We start from the raw sequence: 17,349 nt of genomic DNA, 5'->3' as shown, positions 1-17,349 counted from the left end.
TGATGTATTCTGTACTTGGAAGTATGTCTAATTCTTACATAGCATATAATCTTACTTTTCCCTCACCTTGAGCTTCTCGTAGCAACCTGCCAGATATATTGTCTCCCTTCGCTCAGAGTTTGTTTTCGGCTTCTTTCAATACTTGTCTATAACCTAACGCCGCCTCCTCTACTCTCTCAGCACGATGTAAATGTCAATACTATGAAGGCTGCTCACTCCTGTAAGTCCTGTCTCCCGTGGCAGCTCTGCTCCATCAGGCCCTAGTTGTCTGACTTCTCTGTACTAATCAGAATACTAAGTACCGAGCTCAGACTCAGGGTTTGTATCTGATGAGGTGCCCTAGTACCTATTTATGTCCCACATAGAAACACTTATTAATGTATAAACTCTTATGAATCACTTTAATATTTGCTTTTGAATTAAAGACCAGCTTTAAAATTCAAGTATTTGAGATTTGTTTTCAGGAGGAGCTGAAGCTGAAAATTCCTTTATTGAAATAGTCATTCCTAAGGAAAGAAGAGATCCCAATAACCCAGCCTTCCTTCCCCGTAACCCAGCCTTCCTTCCCTCAGTTTTACCCTAGTGCTTAAACTGCTCACGGCCTTATATGCAGTTTATACAAATTTTGTGTCTTGTGGATTTTCATTTCTTCTTAAAGATATGTGTGGAACCTGAATCTGCACTGTTTTAGAGTGTGTCTAAACTTAAGGCCTGTTCAACTCATTACATTTACCATAGACCTGAAAGGTCTATAATTCTCTGAAAACTATTAGAAATGTAATTCTCCTAAAAGTATTATTAAAGCAAGTTTAATAATCTCCTTGGGCAAATGTATTTGTTGAAATCTAGACTACAGTGAATAAAAACAATTAATTGAATTTGCGTTAAAATGAAATTGATACTTTTTTATTGTCCTCTGAGGTCATGTTAATGGTCAGTTTTGTTTTAAACCTAAAGAAGCCACGAGCACAGTTCTGTGGGTGTACTTCTCTTTGATTGTTTTGTTTGTGAGGCGGCTCACTGGTATAGCCCAGGCTGGCCTTGAGCTCCCAGTCCTCCTGCCTCTGTCGCCCAAGAATTAAAGTGGGAGGCAGGCAGCACCACCACCCCTGCACCTGCACCTGCACCCTCTCAGTTTGAACTTCATGTCTTCCCACACTAGTAATGCGCATGTATCACCGTGTAATCTAACCTTATCACAAGAGTCATTTTAAAAATATTCATTACCACATTGTTTGCTGCTAAGGGCATGGCTCAGCAGTGCAGCACTTGCCTAGTATGCACACTGTCTTGGGTTCCATTCTCAGCACTGCAAATAGTGGTGGTGATGGAGACCGTGGTGATGGTGGTGTTGGTGATGGTGGTGGTGATGATAGGGGTGGTAATGGTGGTGACGGTGATGGGTAATATGATGTGGTTTGCTGCTGAGAGATTAAGACGTACTTTTATAAATGTCAGTCCCCATAATTGTCCTCACAATAAATTAAAACAACATGTCATGTGTTCCGTATCATTAAAAACAGTCCTAGAAAGAGGATACTGCTGATTGACTTCTAGGTCATTCTCTGCCTGCATATTTTTTTACTTTTGTACCAAAGGAGTTAAAACAAATATCAATATATATGCGCTCACATCATAATTGTGAGCTTTTACTGTGATTTTTTTCAAAAATGCCAGAAGTTTTATATTTAACACCTTGTCTCTGAAAAGATTGAATATTTTTAAATTGGGCATAAGATGTCAAGTAGATTTTGTAGTATTTCTGGTGTTTTTCCAGTAAACAGAAAATTACGTTCATAAATACAATTTTTAATATTATAGATTTAAATATAACCTTACATGGTATTTCTGAACAAGTGTTTTTGCAGTAGAGTTTTAAAATATTGTTTCTGAACGAGTGTTTTTGCAAGGGTTTTAAAGGCAGAGCGTGGATTTGGTGAGATACCCTCTCAAGTTACTCACTACTGCAGCTTTTGCCCTTATATACATGGCTATCTTACTAATAACATACCTGATGCACTTACCAGATAGATTTCATATTTGTTTCTTGAATAGTGTGTGCCTCCCATTTCAGTTAGTTTTCAGCAATATCTTTGGATACATACTGAGTTATATAAGATTATTTTAGAGTTTCTAGGCTAACAAATAATGTGTTGGAAGTTAAATGAAGCAACTTTGAATTGTGATTATAAAACCTGACTTTAATATGAACTCATTTCTACTTAAGTATTTTTACTTAAGCTATGAGCTTTAATTCCTGTACTCAGGAGGCAGAGGTAGGCGAATCTCTGTGAGTCTGTGGCCAACCTGATCTACGGAGCAAGTTCCAGGACAGTCAGGGCTCCACAGAGAAAGCCGTCTCAATCCTGACTGCAGGGCGCGCTGCATCATGACCTAAGACGGTGGTGGTGTTCGCCTGCCTTCCTCACAGGACCTCAGATCCTGTGCAGCTTTTCCTTTCTCTCTGAGACTTTCTTTATTCATACTAAAGTAATTAATGGTATCACACATTTTTGAATAAAAAAATAATTCTTTTTAGTTATAGAAAACAAGTTATGACTATAAACGATTGTATTGTTTTTTTCTTGGAAATAATTTTATGACATGAATTTTCTATGTTTGTGGCAGAAATTGACTCTGGTTGATTTTCAACATTTCCTGTTTTAGACTCAGTTTTTAGTCAGTTATACAGCATAGATGGATAATATACAAGCTAGGACTATATATATATATATATATATATATATATATATATATATAAAACTACACTAATTCAAGTTTCTGAGTTTTGATACTAAAAACTATTCTAACCCTCCTTTCTCTCTCAGAATAAAACTACTCTAATTCTTATTTCTTTCTCAGAATATCGTAAGGACAGTAAGATAAGCAAAGATGAGACATTAAAAGTCCCATGCACTAAAGCTCCCCATTGCTTCGTGTGCTCTTGACGTCATGTTGATGATGTCATGTGTTGATATGTACATGCTTCTGGAGTGTGTGAAAGCATCCGACCTTTAGCTTTGCTCTATGCAGTGTATCTGAGATGTGCATTTACCACAAAAGATTGCTCGCCCTGTCATGTGGTCCATATCTGTGTAATGAGAGATACATAGATGTGCGTGGCTAGTCTGTATTGGTTAGCAAGCGGAATGTCCGTTACTAATATGGATGAGGAGTCGTGGTTTGTTTGACACCCAGCAGCCAGCACTCACATCGGAGGACTGATCTTAGTGCTCTCCTTGTATTGTAGTACTGCCAGATCTGTCGAAAGGGCGACAATGAAGAACTGCTTCTACTCTGTGACGGCTGTGACAAAGGCTGCCATACCTACTGCCACAGGCCCAAGATTACAACTATCCCCGATGGGGATTGGTTTTGCCCAGCTTGCATCTCTAAAGTAAGAATGTCGGAAACTAAGTTGTTTAAAGTACTAGAATTTTGTGGCTTGTTTTGTTTAAAGATAGAAATCACATTTTATAAAATTAATGTATTCACAAAGTTGTGCAGTATCAGCACTGTTCAATTCCAGAGCATTTTCTCAATATCAGAAGCCTTTTTACAGAAATCCAGTGTATCTGCCTTCTTTTCCTAAGCACAGTACGCTGGAAGTTCATGCTCAGGCATAGCCCAGCACTTCTTTCCATAGTCGGAGAATACTCGCTTATATGGATCTACTGCGTTTTGTTTATTCGTTCACCAGCTAATGAACATCTGAGTTGTTTCTACCTTGCAGATACTGCGGATGATTCTCTTACTGGTCTTGTACCAGTCTCTCCAACAACTCTACCTTAGATGCCTGGCCTGTGGGAGAATGTCTAGGTCCGATGATAATGAACACCTGTATTTTTAGTCATTTTTCAGTCACATTTAAATAGAAACTTGTGAAGTAAATTAAGAGAGCAATAGAAATATATACTTATATGTAGATATAATAAATTAGGATGAAATGGGTCTGGTGTAACTAAAACCGTGCTGGAAAGGCCCGAGCAGATTCATGGCTCTTTTTTTCCTCCCTGTCTTTTCCTGTGCTCTGAACCACTGCTTGTAAAACTCTTCTCGTCGCAAATACGTATCATCCTTTATCTAGAATATAATTTTTTGTAGATTTGATCACTTTAAAACTAAAATGTCTTTGGCGCTTCTCGAGCTCATTTTCCTGTCTGTCTGTCTACCTTCGTATCCCCGTCAGCATTCCTGTTGATAACCTCCGTGGATTTGTTTTCAGCCACATTTGTTCCTATGTGTCCTGTGCTCTGAAAGAGCCCTGTATACTCACTTGGTCAGCAGCCTAGACTGCAGGAGCACTGGCTGTAAGTTCTAACTGCCAAAGGTGCAGCTGCATCTCCAGTTTTTTTAAGATAGCTTTTTCTCATGCTTTACCGAGCGTGACTCGTCTATTACAGGAGAGATTCCCAGACCTCTGTAAGAGAATTACCAATCTTCTAGGGCTTCTTGTTAATCCTATCAAACATTTAAGATCTGAAGTGATAGAGCATCTGTAAGCAGCTGCTTTCTTATACACCCTATTTACTTCTTTCTTTTTTTTAATTAAAGGCAAGTGGTCAGAGTATAAAAATTAAAAAAATTCATGTCAAAGGAAAAAAGACAAATGATTCCAAGAAAACCAAGAAAGGAAACATTGCCGGGGACACAGAGGATGAAGACTCGGCTTCCACAAGCAGCTCCCTCAAGAGAGGAAGCAAAGAGCTCAAAAAGAGGAAACTGGAGGAAACCAGTTCCCTCAACCTGTCAAAAGCAGACAGCGCCACCTCCATTAAGAAACCCAAAAAGGATGAGTCCAGGGACCTGGCTCTCTGCAGGTATCTTTCTCTCTCTCTCTCTTCTTCTTCTCTTCAGCTGTTGTGGCTGTTCTTCCTCTGGGCCGTTCCAAGGTCTAGGTACCGATTTCCAACATTATGTTCTTCAGTATGATCCTGACTGAAATGGAGACACATGAGGACTCCTGGCCTTTTCTGCTTCCTGTGAACTTGAAACTTGTGCCCGGCTATAAGAAAGTTATCAAGAAGCCTATGGATTTTTCTACAATTAGAGAAAAACTAAATAATGGACAGTAAGTAATCCATTTCTCTTCAGCCAACAGTGTCGACGATGGAGGTTTAGCGTGGGGACGTACCACGAAGTGTGTGTAGCGACCACGGAAGCACAATTCTTCTAGGGCGTAGGGAATGCTCCCACTCTCTGGGTGGAGGCTTAGTAACACTTTTGAAGGAGGTTAAAAGGATGCATAAGGAATATGATTGGCCATAGGAGTGAGTCAAGTAACGGAGCTGCAGAGTCCTCTAGCAAAACTGTGAGGAGTCAGGTAGTAAATGGGATGTGGGAAACACAGCACAGTTGAAAAGCATATTTGTTTTTGGTTGCTATTCAAGATGAGGTCTTACTGTTCAAGATGAGGTCTTACTCTCTAGCCCATGCTGGCCTCAGTGAGACTCACCCACTTTTCCTCTTCTCCGCCAACCAAATGCTGGGATCACAGTTATGTGGTTCCATGCCTGTCCTGGAAAATACCTAGTTTTATCCAAGAGAGCACTTGGTTTTTTTATGCTGTCTTTAATCCAGTGTGGCCCAGAGCCTAATGAATGTAACCAGGTGTTGCTTCCGCAGGAGGAGTTATGTGGGAGGAATTATTGCGCAAACACAGCCTCCCTGCTCCTGTTAGCTCACCTTGCCTTGTTTAACTTCGTTTCTCTGTGTCAAGTCCACAGCCTTGAAAGCGTCCATAACGATGTGTTTCCTTTCAGGTATCCCAACTTTGAGACCTTTGCTCTAGACGTCAGGCTTGTTTTTGACAACTGTGAAACATTTAATGAAGATGACTCGGACATAGGCAGAGCTGGCCACAGTATGCGAAAATACTTTGAAAAAAAGTGGACAGATACCTTCAAAGTGAGCTGAAGTTGTGATCTCCCTCTTCTCCTTTTCCCTTTTAAACAAGGACAAACAAGACCAGCGGTGTGAACTGCATTCACACAGATGTGCAAGGCACACGCATATTAACTTTTTCCTTAAGATTGGTGTGTGTGTGTGTGTGTATATGTATACATGTGTACATGTGCACACACACACACACACACACACACACACGTATATTTAAGAAGGATGGGAAGAATGACACCAGTTTTAGAGGCTTCACTCCTCCAGCCGAGCCCATTGGTCACTGGTTTGTGTGACTCATCAGCTAATTTAGGTAGAACAGGGAAGCGCACCCAAAGAGTTTTCCAAGGAAAGGGTGTCATAGTGCAATAGCAACGAAACTCTATCAAACCGCACTGAATAGCCAACACCAGAGCTCTAACGTGGGGAATGGTTCTCCTTTCCCTCTCAATAAATATCTATTTTTCATTTTTTTACTTTGTAGTTTATTTTTTAGTGAATGTATTTAATTTTATGAATTATTTATGATTAAACCACATCCAGAATCTTCGTTTTCTGTGAAAAGGAAGAACTAGAAAATTGCTTTAAATCTTGAAACTACAACAAGGAATGTTTTAAAATATAAAACAAAGCCAAGTTAAACTGTTTACACTGATGTGCTCAGAAAGCACCAAAAATAAACTTTACTGTAGAGTCACAAGTCCACTTATATATAAATATATATATGTTGCGCATCACTTGTGTAGTTAAATTGTATCTCAAGCCAGTGGAAAATTGACCTGTATATATTGTTCATTATTGTTTATATTGAGTCTTGTTTTAATATGTATTATGTGTATATATTGTTTGGAGACATTATTGTTTATGCCTTAGAAGGACTGTAGCATTTTATCTGAGTCTGAACGTAATTACAGCTCTACAGCGTGTACAGTAATTATCCTCTACCGACACTGTGGCGTCTCCCTAATCTTGGTAGTGCCTGCCTTCGAAACAGGGTGTAGAGGATAGTAGTTTTCCATGTTTCTATTTTGTTATATAATTTTAAGCCACCAGGGCCTAAATTAAAGTATAATCATTTGTATCCATGTGAAATAAAATCGTGACAATTTCCTACACACACAGTATTTTTTCATAGAGACACTTCCCTCCCATCTGCCTTGCCTCAGAAATAAATTTAAAAGACATTTGTAACCACTGTGTTTTATCTACTGTGTGTTGTGGCCTGTTGGAGGCACATAGATCAGAGTTCTTTTGTACCTATGTAAAAGTACTTGAAGTTTTATTTAAAATAAAATGTTGTGGAAAAGGTAGCATTCTTTTTTTTTTTAGGGGTGTTATTTTTCATTACTGTATACTATGCACGCATACAGTAAGAGTTTACAACTGGGGTGGGTTTTTGGTGGTGGTGTTTTGTTTTAGTTTTTCTCAATGAACTGGAACATGCATTCTGCTCAAAGGCAGTAATTTAAGTTGGGTTTTTGCAGTCTTGGTGTGTGTATTGACTCAGCAAGCAGCAGGTCGAGTACAGAGCCTGGCTTAAAGTCACCTCTCTGAGTTTTATGAGGGTGTACATTTCTCTGGGCTTAGTTTTGTTCCACAATTTCAATATGAAAGCATTAGGAAATGAGAAATAACTGTTTATAGATATGTAATCCAGTTGTCATAAAGTTAGTCCTGTAAATTAAGCCATGAGATATCCGTAGTTGTACATCTTGGTGGGCCAAAGCTGGATGTTAGAAAGCTACTGGTGAGCCAGCCAGGCAGGGCTGGGGATGGGACTCTGGTACAGTGTTCATTGCTCAAGCCTGAGGAGTTCAGATCTGCAGCACCCACGTGAGAGCCACAGTGGCACTTCTGTAAGCTTAACTGCAAGGCGATGCTGGAAGGCTCCCTGGGGCTCCCTGAGCAGCCTGCACTGGCAAGCTCATGCTTATCCATGTGAGGTTTGCTGAGGGACGCAGAAAAATACGGTGGACAGCTTTGATAAAAGAAGAGAGTTAATTAGCACCAACCTCTGGGGCGAGCAGGTACACCGGAGAAGACACATGCATACCGCCTCCCGCTACCCCTCTCACACACACACAGGGAGAAGGCTGAACCTGGTGGTGCACACAAGGTGGATGCCTGTGAGTTCGAGGCCAGCCTGATCTATGTACTGAGGCAGGGAGAGAGGCGCTGAGGGGGACGGGGAGTGGGAGGAACAGAAGAGAGAAGATTAAAAAAAAAAGAGAGAGAGAGAAAAGGAAGCATGGTATGCACCAAGTAGGCAGAGGGGGGAGGAGACAAGACAGCCCATCCCCCTATTTGCAAACAGGCCCCTGTGTAGGAGGGGTCAGGGGTGGGGGCGGTGCTGGTGACGCCAGTGGAGCCCAAGACTGTACATGGCAGGCAAATGTTTTCCTGCTGACTTACTATGCCCATGGCCACTGCTTTTCATGGTAAAAGAAAAATAAAAATGTCCTGAGGAAATATCGCTTGCTTTAAAATACTCTGAGCTAAAAGTACTTTCTAGAATCTCTCAAATCGTTTGTGGAGATGTCTATGAACAGCCACAGTCATATAAATCTGTTGCTGTCCAGCAAGGGCTCTCCGTATGGAAAACTATCCATATGGAGAGAGGAGCTGCACAGGTTAATTTGTATGAGATGATATCACCTCCAGTTTCTAGGGCTTCCATAAATGAGAAAATACTTAAATCTGTATGTACAACGCCGTTTTCTAAAAGCAGACATTTTAAAACTCCACATCTGAACATGGAGGCTATTACGCCAGCTTCTGAGGCATTTGGAAACCCAAAACCAAACCAGGAAATAAGATGAGTGAATAAGATAGCCCTGGAAGAAGGAAAGTTTGACACTGGCTACCTTGGCTCATTGTCCTCATTGCTGTAACTGGCAGAGGAAGCCACTGACAGGCAGAAGATGAGATCCTAGGGCTCCTACCAGGGACATCTTTAGATGGGAGCTGCTCGTGCAGGCGACTTGTACACTCGCATTGCTGCTTCTCAATAACAATAGCCCTTGTTGTTCTTCTCAGATATAAAAGGAAAATGGTCCTAACCCAAGAGCTGTTACCTCCACACCACACACTTGCAGTAAGATGCGCTAGGCTTTAGCTCCGACCTTTTCCCACTTAGTACTTAGTGTCCTGTACGTTTTAAGTAAGGACCCTGCCTTCAAGTTCAGATTCAGATGATCCCCCAAATAGTGGCTAGCCAAAAATAACCAGTCAGTCCACGATTATTAAACCCAGATAATGTTATCAGTATGAAAGAGCAAATTAATTATCACTGAGTTTCTAACAGTAAAGATTAACTGGGTGAAATTTTATAGGTGCTCCTTAAACTTAAGAGAAAATGGCTGCATATGCAAAGTGGCCTTTTCCTTTTTAATCCACTATCAATTTGTTTTGAACCGTAATTTTGTTCAAGAGTATGAAGGTTTGTCCTGGTTTTGATGTAAGCCTCCCACCCTCTCTCCGCATCTTCTTGCCTCCTCCTCCCCAGTGTTGGGATTACAGGTGTGCACCTCACTTGACATGTTCATACGCCTCTCCGCTTCACTCTCTTCTCTGTTCTACTCCCGAGCCCTTGCAGGAAACTCGCAGCCCCACCCTTTTTGTCTGCTCCCAGCAAGGAAACCTGAGATGAATCATTCGCTCATTATTATACATTTAATTTCTAGGCTATGTTTCTCAAAACTATTCATTTTAAAGATCTTCACTTGAGCAGTACAAGAGGTTTGTGAGGCAGGGAGCTGAGGGAGATGACAAATGAGAGCAGGCATACTTTTTTTACAACCTACTTTAATAAGAGTCAACCTCTAGCCCACCCAGTAGAAGTAGCGGAAGAGAAAAGTTATTAGGGTGGGGGAAGTGGACCTGTTCAGCAGTAGTTCTTTGAGGGCAAGCTTAATCTTTGGCTGCAGTTCAGCACCTGTAGACCAGTCCTCTCGGCAGGCAGACACCAGGCAAAACCAGCAGCTACAGTCTAGTCCTTTCAGCAAGCAGACACCGGCCAGCTGCAGTTCAATCCTGATGAAACTGCCAGGCTCGCCAGACGGCCTGAGTTGAGGCCTCAGACCTGGCTAGCTGCCACAGGAACCTCTTGAACAATTCTTGAGTGAGTTTCTCTCTATTTTGAGTTTATCACAAGTGAGTTCAACAATGGTATGTAAGGTGAACCAATACAAGCATGTCTTTAGTGAAGAATAGCGAGGTGGAGCAAACCAGAGCTCAGTGCTCAGCTCCCGCTATGTCATATTTATATTCCTTCATCAAGCCTCCTTTCATGTGTTTGTTATATCTAAACATTCTTTCACCTGTGTCTGCTTCAGGAAAACAGCCTTTCACCTGTTTGCTTTAGCAAGACATCCTTTCACCTATGTGCCCCAGCAAAACATTGTTTGACATAACTAACTTTCCAATGAACTATAAGTTTCCACTTCAAATGAGCTTTCTCACTAACACACAGCAGAGGGAATGGAGCAGAGCCTTCCCTGCTAAGAGTCTCCCGTCCTACAATCTCTTGGATACACTTTGGCCACATTGCAGGCTTCCAGCAATAGGGGGTGTGAGCCTCAGCTGCCATGGTCCCTTCTCATTTCATGGCACATTTTTCACATTGTCCACATTGTTCTTACAAATCCCTTTGTCTTCTTTAGCTTATTATTTACTCTCTGGTTCTGTTACCCATCATGTATAACTACTTTTAATGTCTCTCTTGCCATTTCTGTGCACTTAAACTGTATCTTGAAAAAAATATGTGAAATATATATGGGATATATATCCATAGACACCTTAAAACATACCGTTAAGTTTTATCTGTAACTATTTTTTTATTGTTTCTGTTACTTGTGACTTGATTATGACTTTTAATCATAGGCAATCCAAGTCTTATTAGGAAGTTCCTCTGGGGTAAAAACTTATACTGCCTGCAACCCTGTCTCTGTGACTAAGACAGAGACAGCTATGACTTGCAATTCAGGATCCTAATATAGAAGCCAGTTTAATATCCCAAGCCTTCTGATTTAATGCCCATATAGAATCCCTTCCTGGCAGGGTGGTCCTTATAATCAACATTATAGACAGACTGGCATCACGTGAGTTCCCAGACCAAGTCTTTAAATCCATTCCTGCTTCTCTCCGGGGTCATTTGCCCTGTGGCAGTCCTCTGAGACACTGTCTATATCTATCCTGATACCAAAGTGAAGTTTAGCCAATATCCTGATAATTGCTTGAGAGATCCTGAGCCAGGCCTTCTTACCTAAGCTACTCTTGAACTCATGACCCACATAAACTGTGACCAATCATATTTTGTTTTCATTTAGGTCGTTCATCGTAGTCTGCTGGGGTGTACAGAAAAGTAGAATAGATCCATAAGTAATTAATGGGAACAGAATCGTGTATATAACCTTCCTAGTTTATATCCTTACAGGTGGCAGTTTGTCATAGAAGCATATAGGAGCGCGTGTCCCTGTTGAAGGCTTTGAGGCAGGAGTCTGTCTTACTAGAGATGAGGTCATCTTTATTCTGCTCAGGCATGGGTTCTGTAGATGACACTGACTCACAGTTTTAAAGTGTGCTTACTCTGTCTAGTGACCTAAATGTTAACCAACCAAAACATAGAATTTTTTTTTTTTGGTCAAATATTTGGAGCACCATTCGGTTGACAGATGAAGTTCATCTATATCAAGCCTACAAACTTGTTCTTTAAGGGTCTGTTCACGTTTTGTGAAGATTAAATGTTACACAAGCATTGGGCTCCTTCTCAATAAGTACATGGAATTCTGTATCAATAAGAACTTAAATGATAGCTGGGTGTGGTGGCGCACGCCTTTAATCCAAGCAATCGGGAGGCAGATGCAGGTGGATTTCTGAGTTCGAAGCCAGTCTGGTCTACAAAGTGAGCTCCAGGACAGCCAGGGCTATACAGAGAAACCCTGTCTCGAAAAACCAAAANAAAAAAAAAAAAAAAAAAAAAAAAGAACTTAAATGATTCCTTAAACACTTACCTATTGTATTTTTATTTTTGAAAATATTTCTCCTCTTCCCATGTCTAACCCCTTTTCAAATTGATAGCCTCCTCTTCTTTATCATTGTTACATATCCATATAAATGAATATAACCATAAATACAATCTGTCCGATACATTTAGTGTTACTTAAATGTATATATTTTTATGCCTGATCAATCAGGTGGCTCGTCCCTGGGAAAGAATAATTTTTCCTCTCTCCACAGATGCTAATTGCATGTAGTTCTTCATCCAGGGCGCCATGACATTTCTCCCACCTAACTGTTGAAACTGTGTAGGTCTTGTTTAGACAACCATGCTGTTGAGATTTCATGGGCCTGGTTTCCCTGTGACGGCTGGAAGGCACATTCTTGGTCCTCTGGGGTGTACCATGTGTCTGTCCATTCTTACAAGATGTTCCTTAAGCCCCGAGGGCCAGAGTGTGTTTCATGGGTTTGGGCTGCGCCCCCCCGCGGCCCGTTCTCTGCGTTGTCACTCGCTGTGGCTCTGTAATGTCTCTGGCTGCAAAAGAAGCTTCTCTAAGGCCCAAGGACTGCACTCTTTATGCTGAGCCAGAGCACACGATGTCCCAACCAGGCTGGGCCTTGGGATTGGATGTCTGGGCGACTGGGTGAAGCCCTAATGTCTGTTACTTTAACCCATGCACCTTTTTACGTCATTAGTTACACTGCAGTAAATTATGTTAAAGTTTCTCTGAGACGGAATCCCCAAGCTGTTGGATGTGCGCATGCATCCCACGGCCTTGTCCCACTGCCCCGTGGGCAATGAACACTCCAGTGGATGCACCTTCCAGCCGCAGAAGAGGATGGCAGTCTGGCCTTCGAACTGATGCTTAGTATTTAGGTGATTTTCACAGATTTTTGAACTTTGGAATGAGGCTGTCCTGATTGTCCCAGCAGCTCTGGTAGTGGTTTGTTCTCTCGTGGGTTTTGTCCCATGTAGTAAGAAAATCTAATTGTGGCTGGCTTTAGAACTACGGGTGCTACTTCTGATGGCTGTTTTCAGCCAGTTCTGGTAACAGTGAGTTCTGGCTAGGTGATGAGGCTGGCATTGCCAAGAACATGTGCACAGGATCATGGTGAGGGCTGAGAAGTGATAGGCCTAAGAGTTATAAGTTACAGTCCTAACATGACAGCTGGCTGAATCCAGTTAGGACCTCCTCTGAGAGTCCTATAAGTATTTTAGTATTTACATTTGGTATTTGTCATTAGTGTTTAAATCTAGCAGGAGCTGGTGACAGAGTTGATAGCTGCTGCCCTTTTGGAGGTTCTGTTGACCACTGAGGCTTTTCCCCCTGGGTGCGTGCAGAGTAAGGAATTCAGGTGTGGACCTCAGGCGTCCATACCTGCACATGCAGCCGAGCACAGCTGGGGCTGTGTGCATGCAGACAGCCTCTTCCAGACACCTTTAATTAATCTTCCTCATTATTTCAAACATCTCAATTCCCTTGTCCACCAAAATGTGGCAAAAACTGTGGGAGCCTTGACAGCATTGTGGGGTGATCTCCAGATGGTGACTTTGTAAGAGAGGAACACATTTCGGGTTAAAAAAAATCTAAAAAAAATGAAAGCAGACTTTGCTCTGTACGTGAGGAGAGAACTGGAACGGGCTGTAAGCAGTGCCGTCGGACCAAAGGAAATGTTTTCATCTGGCTGCAAGCAGCATAATTTCTGAAGAGCAAAGAAGAAAGCTGGCCTTCCGTTTACCCAGGCTTCCACTTGAAGATGCTTGCTTGCCCGTAAATAAGGATACTCCAAAGAGAACACAGAAATGGCAGTGTTCAGCTGAGCAGACGGGCGTCGAAATTATAAGGGTGCCAGGAATATGGCCACGAGTACGTGCCTATATAATCCCACCACGCGGTTGGCTGAGATAGGCAGATTACAGGTTCAAGGCCAAATGATTACATACTGAGAACTTTCAGAGCGTATTTTCTTTGCATCTTGGTTCAGAGTTAGCACATCTGTTGAAGTTACACAGAGAAAGTGTTAGCATGTGTACTGCATTGGGCTAGGTGTTTTATGGGTGCTTATCCACCCAGTCAGCTAGCTCCAAGTGGATGCTACCATTCTCAGCTGTGAAGCCACCCAGAAGGACAGGTGGCTGCTTAGCCAAACTGCACAGGCTCTGCAGGATCACCTACTTTCTTCTAGGTGAATAATCTTCTGGGAATTATTTTATCAGGGCTTAAAAGTCTGGGAGAGTCATGGTTGCTCCCTCTCATAATGGAGCCTATCAACTAGATCATAATGGGATGGATTCTTTTCCAGTGACCAGGGAACAATGCCAGGGTTTCCAATGTCAGGATACCTGGGAAGAGAATGACTCACCTGAAAGACGATCTGTGCACCCAAGTCAACACAAAGAGCTTGTGATGAAGCTGAGAAGTGTTTTATCCAGATGCTGACAAGGGCAGGTGAGCCAGCCCTTGGCCGTGAGATAGCCAAATCTTTCTGAAACGGGGCACTCCCACAAAATGCACCTTTAACAGCCCATCCTGCCCTTCAGACTGGTGTTTGGTTCCACAGAGCTGTTACTGAGGAACTGAAATACCTTGGCTTTCTTGATGGTTACATTTTGTAATGCTGCCTCTTTAAAATCCTGTCGGGCCATCAGAGTACAATTACGGGTCGTTCCAGAGCTCACTATGAGTCCTGTGTTCATGGACAAGCTCTTGGGGTATATGCAGACATTCTTGCGAGTTTGTGGGACTTGTCTTTCCAGAGTTTCTGTGGGCATGAAGTGAGGACGCGTACTGTCCTCAACTAGAGTGTCACACGTACTTTTAGACTTATGATTAATATAGCATTTGCCACATTAAAGATGCCAATAAATCTTTGCCTAGCAGGCCTTCCCACTGAGGAGTTGCTCAGCCTTCGAGTACACCCTGAGAACAGAGTCAAGACTGGGTCTCTACATATCATTTCAACTCAGCTTCGTTGAGACAAACATTTGGCTTTCCAAAACATTTGCTTAGAAAGGTTTGCATATTATTTATTACTGCTGTTTGTATTATTGTCCCACTTTGTATTGACCTTTTCATTTCAACTACTGAATTAACTTGGAAGCTCTTATTAGAACCCTTTATCATAGCCATGAGCCTCTTCAACATGTCCCTGGGAGCAGATGGACTCTATTCAAACACTGTGTGAGTGAGACAGGATCTCACTCAGTTACCTAAGCTGCCCTGCTAGAATTCCTGGCAATCCTCCTGACTCAGCCTCCCCAGTGCTGGGATTGAAGGTGTGAACCCCCATACCTGGCTAAAAAGTTTGGCTCTTATTTGTATACATAGCTTGGATATTTCATGAATTCTTCAGTCATACTGCTTTTGGAGCTCAGCAGTGTTTGAATACAGTATATCTGCTTCCAGGGACATGTTGAAGAGGTTTATAGCAAAGGGTTCTAATAAGAGCTTCCCAACGCAGACACTATTGTGGATGCTAAGAAGTGCTTGCTAACAGGAGCCTGATACAGCTGTCTCCTGAGAGGCTGTGCCAGAGCCTGACAAATACAGAGTTGGATGCTCGGAGCCAACCATTAGACTGAGAACAGGGTCCCCAATGGAGGAGTTAGAGAAAGGACTGAAGGAACTGAAGGGGATTGCAACCCCATAGGAAGAACCATATCAACCAACCAGGTCCCACACCCCATCCCACCCCCAGAGCTCCCAAGGACTAAGCCATCAACCAATACACATGGAGGGACCCATGACTCCAGCCGCATATATAGCAGAGGATGGCCTTGTTGGCCATCAATGGGAGGAGAGGCCCTTGATCCTGTGAAGGTTCGATGCTCCAGTATAGGAGAATTTGAGGGTAGGGAAGCAGGAGTGGGTGGGTGGTAGGTGGGGGAACACCCTCATAGAAGCAGGGGGAGGGGATATGATATTAGGGGATTTCATGGGGATGGGGGTGGGACCAGGAAAGGGGATAACATTTGAAATGTAAATAAAGAAAATATCCAACTTAAAAAATAAAAAAAAAGAGCTTCCCAGTAAATTCTGTAGTTGAAATGAATAAGTTAATACAAAGTAGGACTTTAAGAAAGTTCTCCAGACTGATTTTCTCTGCTCTCTAATGTTGACCACATTCCTCTTAAAGCTGGAGATTGCCATGAAACCGTAACCCAGCTTTTATCACTGTTCAGGATGGGATTGTATTTCCCTTGACCCAGTAGGTAAATAGAGCCATGGGAAAGACTAGCTCTGGTCTATGAGTTTCAAATACAAGCATTATTTTCTGTAGGTATTTTATTACATTCATTCACATGCTGGTGAAGTTTGCACTGCTGGTGAATATCTAATTGTCCCTATAGCATGTTCACATGACTTCTGCTCTCTTATTCTGACCAGCTACAATCAATGCACTTCCTACTACCTCATAATGGACTTGTAGCATGAACAGAAAATGCAGTTTGGTTTTAAGTGACTGAGATAGTATTGGGATTGCATCATACCTTAGGATATCCTAAGAGACTAGGGTGTAGCTGTCTGACAGTCAGGGAGAACCGGGTACCTGAAAGGGAGACTGGGAATGAAAAAGGATGGATGGGCGATTGAGGGATGAAGCCAAGACAAAGGTTTCTGACCAAGGCTCAAAGTTTAATTTTTAGCTCTGCATTTATATAGGCACACCCACAGACTCATCCTTTGTTTCAGCTGGATTGAGTTGCAAAGGAAGCTTGGCTGGCAGTCAACTTCTCAAAGCTCCATTAGGGAACTGAAAATGCAGGAAGGCAGGGACTCCAGCTAAGTTGTAAAACCATCCATGGGGGGTTGTTTTAGCCTAATCAAGGCTGGGGGAAGGGCTTCACATCCTGTTCCTCCAGATTTTTCTACTTTGCTTGAGATTGTAGCTTGCACCTATGATCTCAGAATTCTAGAGGCTGAGGCAGGAGGATTGCCTTGAGTTTGAAGACAAACAGGAAAAAAAATGTATTTTTCCCTAGGCTCTGGAGAGAACGATGCAGTTAGAGATGCAGAGATACTAAGATACCAAGGGACTTTTGGGCCATGGTAAGCTTGTATGAATATATCTAAGAAAACACCCACATCATTCTCAAACTTAACTGTGGAAAACTCTGCTGTTACCAGAAAACCATCACGAAAGAAAGGTCCCCAGTCAACAGCGAGTAGAGGAACCAGCAGGGGTGGAAAAGGAAAGGAAATGAGGGCTAGGAGACTAGGAAGTGGGAAGTCAAACCTCTGTTTCAGAGGAAGGTCTTATGATACAGAGGACACTAAGGAATCCACAAAAGAATCTTTTGCAAGAGGGGAAAAGGTCAAGATAAGAATTCAGTTGTGCAGCCGGGCATGGTGGCACCTGCCTTTAATCCCAGCACTTGGGAGGCAGAGGCAGGCGGATTTCTGAGTTTGAGGCCAGCCTGGTCTACAGAGTGAGTTCCAGGACAGCCAGGGCTAC

At 42.3% G+C, this 17,349-nt stretch overlaps 1 protein-coding gene across 18 annotated transcripts in view; it reads left to right on the top strand.

Annotated features, from left to right (window-relative positions):
- Baz2b (bromodomain adjacent to zinc finger domain 2B) overlaps window positions 1-7,205 on the top strand; it is a 269,374-nt gene extending 262,169 nt beyond the window's left edge. For all 18 annotated transcript variants that reach the window (XM_029471676.1, XM_029471677.1, XM_029471662.1 and 15 more), the window contains 4 exons: window positions 3,251-3,397; window positions 4,555-4,820; window positions 4,928-5,071; window positions 5,763-7,205. In XM_029471676.1, coding sequence (XP_029327536.1) covers window positions 3,251-3,397; window positions 4,555-4,820; window positions 4,928-5,071; window positions 5,763-5,916 — 711 coding nt within the window. In that variant the 3' untranslated portion in view covers window positions 5,917-7,205. The remainder of the gene's footprint in view (window positions 1-3,250; window positions 3,398-4,554; window positions 4,821-4,927; window positions 5,072-5,762) is intronic.
- The last annotated feature ends 10,144 nt before the right edge of the window (window positions 7,206-17,349 follow it).

Source organism: Mus caroli, chromosome 2 (assembly GCF_900094665.2).
Source record: "Mus caroli chromosome 2, CAROLI_EIJ_v1.1, whole genome shotgun sequence".
In the NCBI taxonomy this organism is placed as follows: Eukaryota; Metazoa; Chordata; class Mammalia; order Rodentia; family Muridae; genus Mus; species Mus caroli.
The sequence above is the reverse complement of the archived record's forward strand: the minus strand, read 5'-3'. Positions and strand labels throughout refer to the sequence as shown.